This window comes from Phyllostomus discolor, chromosome 13, assembly GCF_004126475.2.
Source record: "Phyllostomus discolor isolate MPI-MPIP mPhyDis1 chromosome 13, mPhyDis1.pri.v3, whole genome shotgun sequence".
Lineage (NCBI taxonomy): Eukaryota > Metazoa > Chordata > Mammalia > Chiroptera > Phyllostomidae > Phyllostomus > Phyllostomus discolor.
In genome coordinates, this window is record NC_040915.2 from 3,432,246 (window position 1) to 3,446,596 (window position 14,351).

The following is a 14,351-nucleotide window of genomic DNA, read 5'->3' on the forward strand; positions in this document are numbered from 1 at the left end:
TCTAGAGGCCCAGAGCACACGGGCGGGGGCACAGGAACACAGAGCACCTGTCCCCATGACCCCATGCTACTTGACACTGCACATGCTTTGCTGACAGGAGAGCTGTGTCCCCACCCAGGAACTGGGAACACAGCACCTGCCCCAGGGCATGAGGCTGAGCGTGGGAAGCCTGGCTACCTGGAAGGTGTTTGAAGAAAACAACGGCCCCTCAGGGCAGCCACACAGCTGAGGGTGGTTATCTCACTTTATTCAGTGAACAGCCTCACTCGGGCCCCACCAAACTGCTGCTCCAGCTTCACTGGAGGGTCTGCCTTGGGGAACACAGAGGCGGACACACAGCCCCGGTTCCCTACTCGATCTCTTCTGCGTGAGAGGCACAGAACAGAACCACTGCTCATGTCCTCAGGCACCCACCCATGCGGCCGGGAGCCTCCAGTGTTCGGCAGCCACCTGCCGGCCCAGCTCCAGGGCAGAGCCTGCTCCCAAGGTGCTAGCCTCGGGCAGGGGCCTCTGTCTCCAGAGGGGGGACGCCAAACCCTAAACCCTGGCCCTGCAGCCTGTCCCTGCTGGGTAAGAAGCAAAATGTACGAAAATACTTTAATTATTTCTTTGAAACTGTTAAGAAATAAGATCATCTTGTTTTTCTTTTACAATCTCAGTAAAAAAAAAAAAAAAAAAGTTCACATTAGTGCCGGAGGCCAAAGCAGGGCCCCACTGAGCCAGGCGCCGGCCACTCAGTAGAAACGCTTGTTGCGCTCCTGCCGCCTCTGGAACACCACGGCCCCCACCACGGCGCACACGATGATGCCCAGGAGTGCACACAGCAGCAGCAGGAACACCCGCCACCCCGTCAGGGGCCCGCTGCGGAAGTTCCCCGTCGGATCGTCCACGTTGTCTGAGGGAGAAAAGAGGGGGGCTGAGGTGGCCAGGCAGAGGGGCTGGGTGGTGGCCCCGGCAAGGCCCCACCCCCCAAGGGAGCTGTGGCTTCCCACACTGCACCGGCGAGGGGCAGGCACCAGACAGGGGCGACCCCATCGATCCTGGAGATCAAGGACTGGGGAGTGCCTTGCTGCTGCAAGGAGCCCGTGGACACTGGATTCCTGGGCTCTGCGAGAGCCTGCTCCGCCCGGGAATCCCAGGGCCTGCTTTCACAGGCCCAGCCCACCCCAGTGCAGAGGTCTGCACAGCCCCAGCTGAACTCTGCCCCAACTCACACCTGGATGCACCTGGCAGCTCTGACAGGTCCCAGGCCCTACCCTGTCCTGCTCTGGCCTCACCACGCAACTGCCCGCCAGCCCCATCAGTGACCCTGATGAGTGCCAGGCCTGGGATGCCAGCCATAAGCCCACTGACACCCTCCCTCCCCGGCAGGCCTGTGGTGCCACCCCTGCACAGTGACAGTCGTGGCTGCTGACGGAGCTAGGGGCGCCCAGGGTTCCCACGTGCCCTGTGTCCCCTTCTCTGCTTGTCACTACAGTGAGCCCTGGGGCAGCGCCAACACACTGCTAACACTGAGTGGGGACTTTGGAACTCACTGCTGGAGGGGTGAATGGGGCAGTCGGTGTGAAAACAGGTTGATCCCTGCCTGGCCAAGCAGGTGGGGCTGCTGGGTAGGTGGGAGCAACAAGGTCTGAGCCCTCAGCAGCCAGAAACCCTTAGTCCAAAGTGGTAAGCCTGTGGCCTAAGGCAAATGTTTGACTCTCAAAACATTTAAAAGTAACTTGAATCTTAAATAAGTGAGCTATCACATAAAACACTGGGTTCATTTCAGTTCACACAGTTCAGCTCACAGCTGACCATGGGCTGGGCTGAGAGGATTTCTCCAAACACGGGCCTCCTTCACCAACGAGAACCCTCCCTCGGTGAGGGCAGAGCTGTGGCTACTAAGTGATCTGAGAAGAGCCCAGACAATAGAGTTTTGCAGAAACTCAAGTTCAAATCCTGCTCTATCCCTTTCTGGCCGAGGAAACTAAAGGATCAGTTCCTTTGGTCAGTGGTAGGACCTACTTCCCAGCCATTCACTGAGGTCATGCACGTGCATTATCGGTGCCCTGCTCAACGCCTCCACCAACAAACTGGTCCCTGCGGCTTTCCCCGTCCTCACCCCAGCACCAACTGTGGGAGGGAGCAGGCTCCAGTGCTGCCACACTGCTTGTCAGCATGGCTTGCTGGTCCCGGAGCCCAGGCCACCACCACAGCCAGACCTGCAATGGCAGGGGTCCACGGGCACCCACTACGCCGGCCTTGACCCGGCCCCAGTCCCATGTAGGCCTGAGTGGGAGGGGCCCCAAACACATACCTTTGGGCGACTTGAGGAAATTGACGCTGGGCTCAATCTTGGTCCAGTCGATATTGTCCTCATCAGGGGTGTGTTCTACCATCAGCTGGAACAGCTTCATGGAGATGATGTCGTGATTGTCTGCAGGACAGAGTGCTGGCCGGTAAGGGCCCTGAGCCCACCTCGGGGCACGTGGCCCATACCTCTCCCTGCCGCATACAGTGGCCAGGTTCCCGGGGAGAGCCCGCTCCTGCCCAGCTGTGGGTGTGGCCCTGATGCGCAGTCAGCGACAGCTCCTGAGACGTGGGGAAGGCCCAGTGCAAACAGACCAGGCAGGGAAGACCCTCTGCTTGACGGCCACCAACCCCCGTTTCTGAGACTGGGAGGCCAAGGCTCAGGCTGAGAGGCAGGTCCCAACTGTCAGCTCTGCTCACTGACCAGACTCTGAGGAACAGCCTGGAAATGGAGAGCTAAAGAGCAGGAGCCCAGCGGCCAGATGGGCAGAACCAGGGGCACCTGACCGCCCGGCGTATGCAGCCCCCGGAGGCCCAGGGTGCACCCAGCTCCACAGTCAGACTGCGGCTCCCATCCGTGCTCTGCCACCTCTGGGTGTGAACGTGGAGAAGTCCCTTCGTCGCTCACACTCCCAATGGTCCCCGTTGGGTGACAAGGGATGGAGGCCACTAGCTACCTAAGCACACGTCACGTGACTTCGCAGAGAGCGTGCAGGCATCTGGGGTGGTATGTACAATTTCAAACAAGGGAATCAGGGAAGACCCCACTGAGGAAGTGACATCTGAGCAAGACGTGAGGATGAGAGTGAGACACGGGCACGGAGGCCCGAGCAGGAGGCCCTGGTGGCCGAGCAGCTAGAGACCGTACAACTGAGAAGCTGGGAGCAGAGCTCCAGAGGCAGCTGGGTGGGGGAGGGGCCAGCACCAGGGCCCCACAGGCCATGGCTGGGACCAGTGGTGGCCTTGACTCTTAACGAGCAAGGAGCCACTGCAGTGCTCTGAGCGAAGACACGACACGGTGACACCTCTTGTGAGTTTTGTGGGGTCGCTCTGGCTGCTGAGCTGGGAGAGACTGCCGGGGGCTGGAGATCCCCAGGGACGGGGTCGCCTGGGGGCTCCTGCAGCTTCCGAGTGAGAGAGGATGGTGGCGGGGACCCCTCAGGGAGTGAGGTAAGGGTGAGAGGTGGTCTGCTCCACTGTGGAGACAAAGCTGGCAGGGCTCGCCGATGGATGGCAGGGGGCATGTGAGACAAGAGGGAAGTCCGGAATGACAATAAGGTTTTTAGACTGAGCCTTTTATCATTTATGTCCTGGTGGCAAGATGTGGTCATCAGCTGTGGGTATGTAAAGGTGGAGACACCCGAGGGACAGCTGAGCGGAGACGCTGAGTGGGTTGGTGACAACACTGCGCTGCAAGCAGCAATCTGAGGTCTAAGGGTCCAGTTCAAAGCCACCTAAAGAGAGGGCCAGACGGCTGAGCCTGCTTACAGGCTGAGCCCTGGCCGAGCCAAAACTGAGCTAACATGAAGTAAAAGAGACCAGGCGAGCGTGGAGCCGATGTAGGAAGTCCAAGAAGGAGAGTGATCAGCTATGCCACAAGCCTGGCAGACCAGGGAAGGTCACGGCCAAGACTCAACACCCTGCGCAGCCCACTCACCAGAGAGGTCGCCGGTGCCAGCCGAGGCCCCAAAGTAGTAGCCAGTGGGAAGGCGCACTCCAGTGATATCGATGCAATTCTTCCACTCGTTCTTGTCCTCCAAGTCAGTCATCACCTGCAGCCGGCCAACAGGTGACGCATGCCACAGGCCCAGCCTGCCTGCCCGCCCCGCAGAGCCCATCAGGCAGGGGACACCCCGCCCCACCCTCCCTGCTGCACCCGCTCACCGTCAGGCGGCCACGGGAGTAGCGCACAGCCAGAAAGGTGTCGTGGTCACGGTTGCGGAAGTCAGCGGTGCAGCCCGCCAGCTCAGTCCAGCGGCCGTCCTTGCTGTGGTCGTAGGACAGGGAGCCATTGTTCACCATCACCGAGATGTACGGGAACACACGCTGAGACCGAGACACCGGTTACTCCACGGCCAGCCCAGCCTGCTGAGCGGCAGGGCCCCCTGCCCAGCCAGCTTCCCAGCCCCACCTGCCCTGCTGCATGGGAGGGAACGGGCCTACCTCCGTGGTCTCATCGTTGGGGTATGTGTCCAGGAAAATGGCTAACCCGTGGAAGTTGTCTTTGCTTCCAAAAACAGGCCCTGGGGTGAGAAAGAGACGCTGCAGTTGTGGGGAATCGGGGCTGTGCCCTGGCTAACACGAAGGCCAAAGTAGTGCCAGTGTGTGTGTGTGTTGCGGTGAGGGGGCGGGGGGGAGGGGGGGGGAGGCGGCAGCCTGCTGTCGGGCACCCAGTCTCTAAAGGAAAAGCCTGCATGTGGTCTCGGGTCTGGCAAAGAGGACAAAGTTTGAAGCCTGAACGTCAGCAGACAGCAGCCAGCCCTGTGCTCTGAGTGTGCAGTGACGAGAGGGCACCTAGCCTGTGAAAACCGGGAAGCCCCATCCTCTAACCCAGGGTCGGCAGCTTCCTGCCGAGGTCCACAGAGGAAACACTTTCAACTTTAAGGGCCACATACAGACTTCCTTGCTTCTGCTTTTTAAAAATAACACTCTGAAGTGGGGAAAGCCATTCTTTGCTGGTGTGCAACAGCAGGCCGCCGCGGGGACCGAGCTGAGCTGCAGAGCCGAGCCCCTCTTCTTCCCCAGGGGACCACCCTCAGCCAACCCGAGGTTCCAGGACTCTCTGAAGAAGAGCAGCAGCAGCCTAACGGGAGAGTGCAGAGTGGAGGACCCTTGACCACAGGGGCCCCACACACACAGCGCAGCCCTACCGTGCACAAGGCGGTCCCGAGTGTACCACAGGGCGATGCCGTCTCCGTGGAGGTTCTTCTTCCCGGCGCCGTGCACTTTGAAGTGGACATGCATCTCCCAGTCCTTGAGGAAGCAAGGCTGCCGGGGGAGGGGGATGCAGAGGGCTGCTCTGAGCTCTCTGGGCCTTTCCACCAGCTGGTGGTATGCCAGCCTGGACCTTGTGGCACTGAGCCCAGGCCCTCCCCGGAGGGGGCCAGGCAGCCAGGCACAAGCACCACGAACCAACGGACCCTCCAGCTTCCTCAACAGGAGAGAGGGGGCTGCCAGGCCTCCCAGGGAAGGAGGGGAGGCCACGCAGGGTCCCAAGGCTGCCTGAGGCCCAGAACCCACCTGGCCCAGCACCAGCCTTACTGACTTTGATTCACGTTCCTCAAAACCAGCCAACCCTATCCGCCCTGTTTTATCTCCACCCCACTGCCCCTGCCCTGAGATCCTGTGGGAGGATCAGTATCCCCTCTTCAGCCACATATTTACAGAAGAGAAAACACAGAGACGGAATGACAGCCAACAGCAGGTAGGGCAGCCTTCCATCACACGCAGGCCTGTCTAAGGTGGAAACCTGTGCTGTCTTCTGTCCCTCCGACAGCCTGCAGGTCCTTAACTCGAACTGCATCAGCTCCTTTCCAGCCTCCCACCCCCATCATCTTCCCTTTTAACCAACCTTCCAAACTGAGGGACTCAAATCTGGGTCTTGCTGATTGAAAACCCCTCTTAGCCAGCAGCGTACCCCCTGACTCCTGCAGCCCCAGTGGGCCCCAGTGTGGTGACAGCAGCAGGGCAGGGGCAGAACCGTGACCTGAGGGAAGGCAGATGCTCCCTGGCTTCAGGAACACCAGGTACGGGGCTGGGCAATGCTGCAGTGAGGGAAGGGGCCTGGCCTCGCCCACCAGGAAGCTGCTCATGAAAACTACAGCTGACACATCCTTTGAAAAGAACCCACCAGCGGAAATCTGCAGATGGGTGTGTGAGCAAGTGATTAAACACAGGCCCGTCAGACAAGCGAATGAAAACAGATACTGTTGACCTGTCTGACTGGCAACAATTAAAGAGATCATTAACACCCCTGTGGAGGAGAAGCGAAAAAAGCACTCAGCCAGCGGGAGTGTGAGCGCTCCCTCTCACCTTCCTGGGGGCGGTTTGGCTGCTGCAGCCTTTTATAGGAGGGGCAGAGCCACCCGCGCTACATTCCCATCTGAAAGAGCCCAAGACTGACACATGCAGGGGAAGGAAGAGTGGAAGGACTGTGGGGAGCCGACCTGAGTGCACGCAACTCTGGGCGGGGTGTTCACTTTCTATTTTGACTTCTATGTAATGAGCGTGCTGCCTCTGTAATAGAAAAAAATACTCAAAAACAAAGACCTTTCCATCCCATTGTGGGCAAACAGACTTGTGCACTCGTGAGCTCAGCAGACCCAGTGTTTTGGCTCTGGGCACTGCATGCCCAGCAGATGGGACCCAGCCCGGCCCAGAGGACACAGCGCCAGCAGGCACCTGTGAGGCAGCTTGCCAGTCTTGTGAAATCGGCCTTCCCGGTTCTCGACGGTTCACTAGCTCTGGGAAATGTGCAGATTCCAGAGGCGTGAGTGAGAGGGATGAGAACCAGCTCTCAAGGACAGACAGACGAGAAATCCGAGTCCAGAGCCTGCTGAGCAGGTGCAGTGCCCCTGCTTCATGTTGGGACCGTGACAACAGTGAGCCAAAAACAAGAACGAACAAGAAGGGCCCTCCCAGGGACTGCAGCCCAGCTGAGTCCTCTCAATCCCTGAAATCTGACGAGAAACTTCTCTAGGCCTCATAGTACAAAGACAACATACGGCACACAATGAAAAATGCCAAGCAGTGAAAAGACAAGATATGAACACAAACCACAGGGAGGAAGGAAGGAGGCTCACAGGAACCCCAGATGTTGGTCGTGCACAAAACTGGTTGACCAGCTCAGAGAGATAAGACACAAGACCGAGAACTCTGACAGATCACTGAAGTTTTTTAAAACTATAAAAATTGCAGAATGAAAAATACAATAACTGAAATTAACAATGTAATGGATAGGTTTTACAACAGATTCAAAACAGATGAAGAGAGAACTAGTAAACTCCAGTGCAGTCAGATAAAAATATCCAGATTAAGCAGAGAGAAGAGAAGCATGACCGATGCAAAACACTGAGTATGAGGCAGAGGAGAGAGCGAGACAGTCTGAACAGGTGTCCAGCCTTTCGGCGTCTCTGGGCCACACTGGAAGAAGAACTGCCATCTTGGGCCACACATTAAATACACAAACACTAATGAAATTAATGAACCAAAAAAAAAAAAGGTTTTAAGTAAATTTACGGTTTAGTGTTGGGAGGCATTCACAGCCATCCTGGGCCACAGCCGGACACCCCTGGAGACACGTGTAATTGGAGTTTCAGAACGAACAGCGATAGAACGGGGCAAAGAAAAAAGTAGAGAGATGTGTTACACTTACTAAAACGGATTCAAAGACATTATTACACACATCTTAAATCTTACAAAGCAAAAGAGACAAAAAGAAAAAGACAAGAGAAACTATACTTAGGAAGGACAGAAAAGGAGGGAGAAAACAAAGAAAGACACCAGAAGGAGAAAAAGATTACCTTCCTTCTTTTGTGAAAGTACTGAGTGATCCCAAGACAGTACAACTCCCTGTGTCTCAGTTACATTTAGAAAAACAAGAAGCAGAAGACGGGCTGCAGACTGTTTCATTCTGACAGTAATATCCACCCAGACCGGGGGGGACGTGACAGCTCACTGAGATGCATTTCAATAAACTTTCGCTTTTCTATAATTATGTGAACACTGCATAATGTGTAGTGCATTTATTTCGATCTGTTGTGCACTGACACTAATCCCAAGGAAACCCACAAGGTTAAACAGTGTAAATTAGTGTGCATACATTAGCCACAGGGGCAGAGGTTTTCCAGCAGCAAACACACTGCATCAGGGCAGCACTCTGCATTGGGAAATGAAATGAAACACAAGTTCAGTAAAGAACTGACATACGATCTGGGTTGACTCCCAGTGTTTAAAAGAAAGAGTGAGCCCTGGTTGACACAGCTCAGTGTGTTCACAGGTTCAATTCCCAGTCAGGGTATATGCCTGGGTTGCAGGCCATGACCCCCGGCAACCACACATTGATGTTTCTCTCTCTCTCTCTCTCTCTCTCTCTCTCTCTCTCTCTCTCTCTCTCTCTCTCTCCCCCTCCCTTCCCTCTCTAAAAATAAATAAATAAATATAAATAAAGTTAAAAAAAAAAGAGTGGACATCGAATCACAATATTCAGATTCCACCAACTACACCGACTACACTTTGTTTTACTTTAAAATGGCAATATTTAAAATATGTTGGAAACTAGATCTCTTACAAATATTTAAACTTAGGCCACCTGTTTACAAAGGGAGGGGGCAGCTACATGCAGACCGACACCAGCGCAGACGGCCCGGAGACCGGGCTGCAGCCACCACACCAGCCCCGCAGAATGCCTCGAGCCCCGGCCACCGGGCACTTGGAGCTCCAGCCCTTCATCTGACCGTCTGCCCCTGGGCCACAGCAGGCCTGTGCCTCATCTCTGCTTCGACGCAGCAGGTCCTCAGTAGTGTTTGCTCATTGGCTGCCTCTCCCAGATGGAGTGAGTAGTGGTGACAAGAAAGAGAAAAGTCCAGAAAGCATCTCTCTAGCTGGCTCTTGGGAAACGCTGGGCAGAAAATTCTAAGAGCTCTAAGCAACGTCTTTCAAAAACTGTAGGAAACACCTGTAAGGCCAAACAGCAAAAGGTCCCTGGAACTAAACTGGAAGGTGGGAGAAAGCAGTTCAATAAAGTGCAGAATCCTGCCAGCCCTGTGACAGTGTCACACCACTGACAACACCAACCACCTGTGACCTACAACCATAATCAGTTACTTGTGACTGGACCCAATTTCCAACAGTTCCAGCACTACTTGTACCTTACTTTAAAAAAAAAAAAGCCTTAATGCTAAACCAAACTCATTTCCACAGAAAATGTAAGGCTACACTGTCATTTTGTAAAAGATTTTATTTATTTATTTTTAGAGAGGGGTAAGAGAGGGAGAAAGAAAGGGAGAGAAGCATCTATGTGAAAGAGAAACACTGTTGCCTCTTGTACACACTCTGACCAGGACCGAACCCGCAACCCAGGCACATGCCATGACTGGGAACAAACCAATGACCTTTTGCTTTACAGGATGACATCCAACCAACTGAGCCACACTGACCAGGGTTCATTTTTTAAAATTACCTGAAAGTGCTAAGGCAGAATAATGTGACAGAATGTGACTCAGGGGAGTTCTTTTGTTGAAGGCCTCTCTCAGTGGGTGGCACTGGGCTGAGACTTAACAGATGAGAAGGATCAAACAGGCCGGAAGGGCCAAGAGGCAGAGCTCCAGAGCGGGGCAACCACATGGGCAAAGACCCTGAGGCGCACAGGATTCTGAACAAAGTCAACAAGGCAGATGACCATCAGTCAGTTCCCGGCACCGGGGGGCAGAATGTGTGGGCATGCCATGTGTTTACCCCTTCACAGGGGACCCCAGGCTCAAAGGATCAGAGTAAAAGCTGAGCAGAGGAACCCCGAGCACCCCTAGCAGTAAGGAGAGGAGGAGCTGAGGGGACAAGCAGATGAGGCAACATGAGACAGTGTGGGCCCCCAGAAGAGAATGGGGATGTCAACCAGAAGGGACTAAGAGGAGGGTGATGGAGAAAACTAGGGCACAGGAAAAGCTGGGGTCAGGCTGGATGAGGCAGGCACAGGCCCCACCTCAAGCTGCACCCAAGCCCCAAATTAACCCCCTTACACCTTCTCCTGGCCTAGATTTCCCCAGTGTGAAGTCTGTGTAGCAATTGACTGTGGCCACTGCTCATGTGTGACATTCCAGTGACACCTGGGGCTCCCTGACCTCTGGAGCAGAGGTCACAGCAACTAAATCTGCCCACAAGTCCATACGACTATAGACAAGACCCTCAGTTAACCACTAGGGAAGGGGACTGAGTCTGCAAGCACTTCTAAGGGGCCCCTTCGCCCTCCAGGGGGCGGTCACGCATAGCAAGTGAACTGCTGGGCTTGGAGATCAGAGAGATCCGAGTTTAGATTTTGTTTATGCTGAATTACTCACTGTGTTAGCTCTGCACAAAGCCACAACAGCCACCTATATCAAGCAGCCCGTTCAAGAACTAACCACAGTAAGGTGTGTTCAAGTCAGTGTACAACACAGTAAAACACCCGATAAAGGCCCTGTTGTTTCCATTTATCCCACATTTGAGAGGGATCAATTCAGACAGCCTGACAGCCCCACTTAACTCTGAGCCTTGGCTCCTTAGTCAGCAAAACGGAAATAACATCCCTTCCTTCACATGGGTTTTGAAAGAATTAAGTGAGGATGTAAAGTGTCAAGCACAGCTCCCGACACAAAATAACTTCAGTAGCCATTGCCTGTTATTACCGGTGGATGGGACCAACATGGGGAAGGAGCGGGGGAGGGAGGGGCGAGCCTTCAAGCCAAAGTCCGGTCTGGGCTGCAGCGGAGGCCGGGAGTAGTGGCTTTCTTAAGGGTACGCCTGGCCTCTGGGGCACCACTCACCTGGTGATTCCAGATAGAGCCTTCTTTGCTGCGCTCATCAGGGGTCAGACGCACGTACTGGCTGGTGAGTATAGTGCTGCCTTGGAAGTCCCAGAGGGGCATGGAGCTGGAACCGACTCCTGTGGGCAGAGTGACGGGCACAGACAGGTGGGTAACAGGCCATGTCAGGACTGGCCTTGCCAGAGGCAGGAAACCCAGAGAGCTGTCCCGCTCGTGAGAAAAGGCGCTCCCTTTGCCAACCCAGTGCAGCCTCGCCTTCGCCCTGCACTCGTATCCGCTCCAGGCCTCACCTTGGTAGGGCTTAATAAGCGAATGCTCCCGCTTGAGGTGTTCACTGTTGCCGTCAGTTATATCCGCAGCCACCGACCCCAGCAACAGGATAAGAAGTAGAGGTGTCGCGGGGCCAGGGCCGGGGCCGGGAAGCCCAGGCCTCCCCGGGCACCGCCGGCCCCAGCCCCAGCGCCAAATCCATCCTTCCGCCGCCATTCTCCGTTCCTCTCCGCCACTTCCGCTCTAGCACTTCCGCCTTCCGGGTGCCCCATATAGTGGCCTCCGGCCGGAAACCCTCTAAACCTAGTGTCACCTGTAGTTAAAAGCAAAGCCTCACAGCAGGGGACGGCGGCTTTATTTGCTGAGCAGCCCCCATCCTGATCAAATGTAGTTCCACACTTTCTTGGCTCCCCCGGCGCACCTGTCGGCCTGCCTCGGCAACAGGCTCTTACGAACTACAACCAATCATGGAACAGCACGTTAGGACTGTGAGCCAATGGAAAACAGAGGGAAGGTTTGAGTCGAAGGTTGAATATTTGCAGCCCGCGAAGCGAGGCGTGCTGGAACTTGTAGTTTTGGTGAGATGCTCGCGCGGGCCGGACGAACGAAGATTACATTGCCCTGGGCCTCTGGCTACTGACCACTTCCTTGGAGTAACTTTTCCCAGTCCGAGAGCAAGGGATCTCTAATTAGAAGGCGGAGACCTGAGTTCCAACTCCCGCGCCACCTCGGACTCCCTAGGTGACCTCTAGTGTACCTTAGCTGGTTCTGGCTTAACACCCTGCAGCTTCACACCCTTGAAGACTTAGAATTACCAGTGATTTTAGGGTGTCCACTTCTCCCAGCTCCTCAGGCCCAGCCGGGGTTAAGCAGCGCGACAGACCTGGACCCTGACTCGGGACCCCAGTGATGTTTGGAGCCCATGCAGATCCAAATGGTCGTAGTGCCTACCTGGCGCAGCAAGGAGAGTACATTAAAGGTGCAGGAAAGCCGGCCGTGAACCAAAGGTCGAAAACTGGTGTTATTTGAAGCCAAATACAACTCACGTGTAACATTCCAGTGACACCCGAGGCTCCCTGACCTCTGGAGCAGAGGTCCCAGGAACTAAATCTTCCCACCAGTCCATATGACTGACTAACACAGCCAAATACAGCTTTGCTTTTACCTGCTAATGCTTTTTCAATAAGTGATTTAACTACCAATATATTTAAATCAGGACTCTTAAATTCATACTAGAAACAAAATTTCCGGTTTCTCTGGAAAAATGGGAAGATCCAACCAAGCAAAGCCCATGGGCTGCCCCCCTACAAATGCCTTCCTCTTCTAAGTTAGTATACACTCTACATGCTGACCACTAATTTAGCCCTCCTGTCTTGGCTCCTCTAGACATTTGAATTAATGACCCCTGTTATAGATCACAGGGCGGGATCTTCATTGGTTGCTCCTTTATTAAATTCTAAGAAGCTTCCCTTTTGAATTAATCAACTTATTCAGGGTTAAGTGATGAGAGGTCTTTTCTGGGTCATTTTTTAAAAAGATTTTATTTCTTTTTTAGAGAGGGGTAGGGAAGGAAAAAGAGAAGGAGGGAAACACCAATGTGTGCTTGCCTCTCTGAGCCCCCTACTGGGGATCTGGTCTGCAACCCAGGCATGTGCCCTAGACTGGGAATCAAACTGGGGACCCTTTGATATGTAGGCTGGCACTCCACTGAGCCACACCAGCCAGGGCTGGGTCATATATTTTTAATGAGCTTTTTTATTTATAGCCATACAAATGAGGACATGTACATTAAACTAGACTGCCATGAGGACTGAGGTTTTTGTCAGCTATGATTACTACTGAATCCCAAGCATCTACAACAGTACTTGACACATAGGAGGTGATTAATACGTAATTGGTGAAAGAATGAATATTTGTTCTAGAACCTGGAATCAAGTCATAAAGAATGAGTAATTTACCAGAAAGGGGAACAGGAAATGCGAAGGCAGGGAGGGACCCTTGAAAGTATAAGGAGTGCAGGCAGCTTGGAATGGCTAAACAATGATGGGCAAGAGTGTGGCTGAGGCCAGGCCTCAAAGGGCCTGCAATTCCCAGCTAAAGAACATGACTTTTTTCCAGAAGGCAATGGAATGGTTTTAAGCATGGGAGTGGCCAATGTGGATTTCTCTTGCTATGGTGAGAAGAGACTGGAGCCAGGTGACAGGTGGGTCAACTGAATAGGTCATTAGGACCAGATGAGAGAGGGCCAGGTCCAAGCCAGTGAGGTCTCCACAGGGAATGGGGATCGGAAGTCCCACAGGAAGACTAGACATCAGTAAGTGATCCCCTTTGGGAAGCCAGGGACGAAGAAGTTGAGAACAGTGTTCCATGGAGTGAAGGTCCCCACCACGCCCATGGAGTGAAGTAGATAAGCTCTAAGAGATAGGAAGTCCCAGGGTTTCCTGGGGTCCCTGGGGTGGAGATGTGGTCAGAGATGAAACTGGCATCCACGTGGACAGGTAGGGAGAGGCATCTCTCAGTAGCCAGAGAGGATGACTTTGGGAGGGGTTCCCAGGCAGAGCGTGTAATTGGGTCTTTTGGGGAAGGAAGGTGCACTGCTAGCCCCCGGGCTGGTCATGGCCTGGGCCCAACTCCTGGCACCCCAAGCACATGTGTTCACAGCTTAGCAGATCTCTGACCTGATGTGTAACCTTGGGCAACTCACATCTCTCCGAGTCTCAGTCTCCTGGTCTGTAAAATGGGAATAATGAGAACCAGTCACAAGGAGATTATAAGGATCAGATTAGGTCAGTTCAGGAGAAAACCCTGTAAATTGTAAAGCCCCCTCCGAAACTCAGGCTCAGAGCCATGACACAGCAGACAGGCAGGCAGTCCTCACTCATGCCACACACTCTTCAGCGCCCCTGACAGGCACATTTGCACTGTCATGTATTAAAACCACCATCGGCAATGCTCCAGGCCCAAAAGCAGCTCCTCATACACACACCTCATACACATTCACATCTGAATGAATCCCTCTGTTTGGGTGGCCCGGAGCAAAGCGTCTGGAAGGAGTTGAGTCAGGGCTGCATGAAGAGGTGATTTAACTAGGGTAATGCTAGCTGCTGTAACAAATAAGCCCTAATGTGTGCAATGGCTTCAAGTTTATTTCTAGCTCATATATAACAGCCCAAAGCTGCTATTTCTGGTTGATGGGTGGCTTGCCTTCGAGGACTGATGCAGAGACCCCAGCCTCTTCCTTGTGGTGGTTCCACAGTCCCCTATAGCTTC

The 14,351-nt window shown here is 54.1% G+C and overlaps 1 protein-coding gene across 1 annotated transcript; it reads right to left on the bottom strand.

Moving 5' to 3' along the window:
* Positions 1-226: 226 nt before the first annotated feature.
* LMAN2 (lectin, mannose binding 2) lies at positions 227-11,517 on the bottom strand. Its single transcript, XM_028528754.2, has 8 exons — positions 11,102-11,517; positions 10,812-10,930; positions 5,163-5,280; positions 4,456-4,535; positions 4,177-4,338; positions 3,950-4,064; positions 2,300-2,419; positions 227-895 (listed from the first exon to the last, which is right to left on the bottom strand). The coding sequence occupies exons 1-8, from the start codon at positions 11,295-11,297 to the stop codon at positions 735-737; spliced, it is 1,071 nt and encodes a 356-aa protein (XP_028384555.1). The 5' UTR covers positions 11,298-11,517; the 3' UTR covers positions 227-734.
* Positions 11,518-14,351: the final 2,834 nt, after the last annotated feature.

What these genes read in the sequence shown, in the direction of transcription:
- LMAN2 (XM_028528754.2), bottom strand. Translation starts at nt 11,297, where the DNA reads ATGGCGGCGGAAGGATGGATTTGGCGCTGGGGCTGGGGCCGGCGGTGC. An exon ending in ACTCCCGTGGCCGCCTGACG is followed by an intron (nt 4,065 to 4,176) that starts GTGAGCGGGTGC and finishes GGCCGGCTGCAG; the next exon opens with GTGATGACTGACTTGGAGGA. An exon ending in TTTCCTCAAGTCGCCCAAAG is followed by an intron (nt 896 to 2,299) that starts GTATGTGTTTGG and finishes TTTCTCCCTCAG; the next exon opens with ACAACGTGGACGATCCGACG.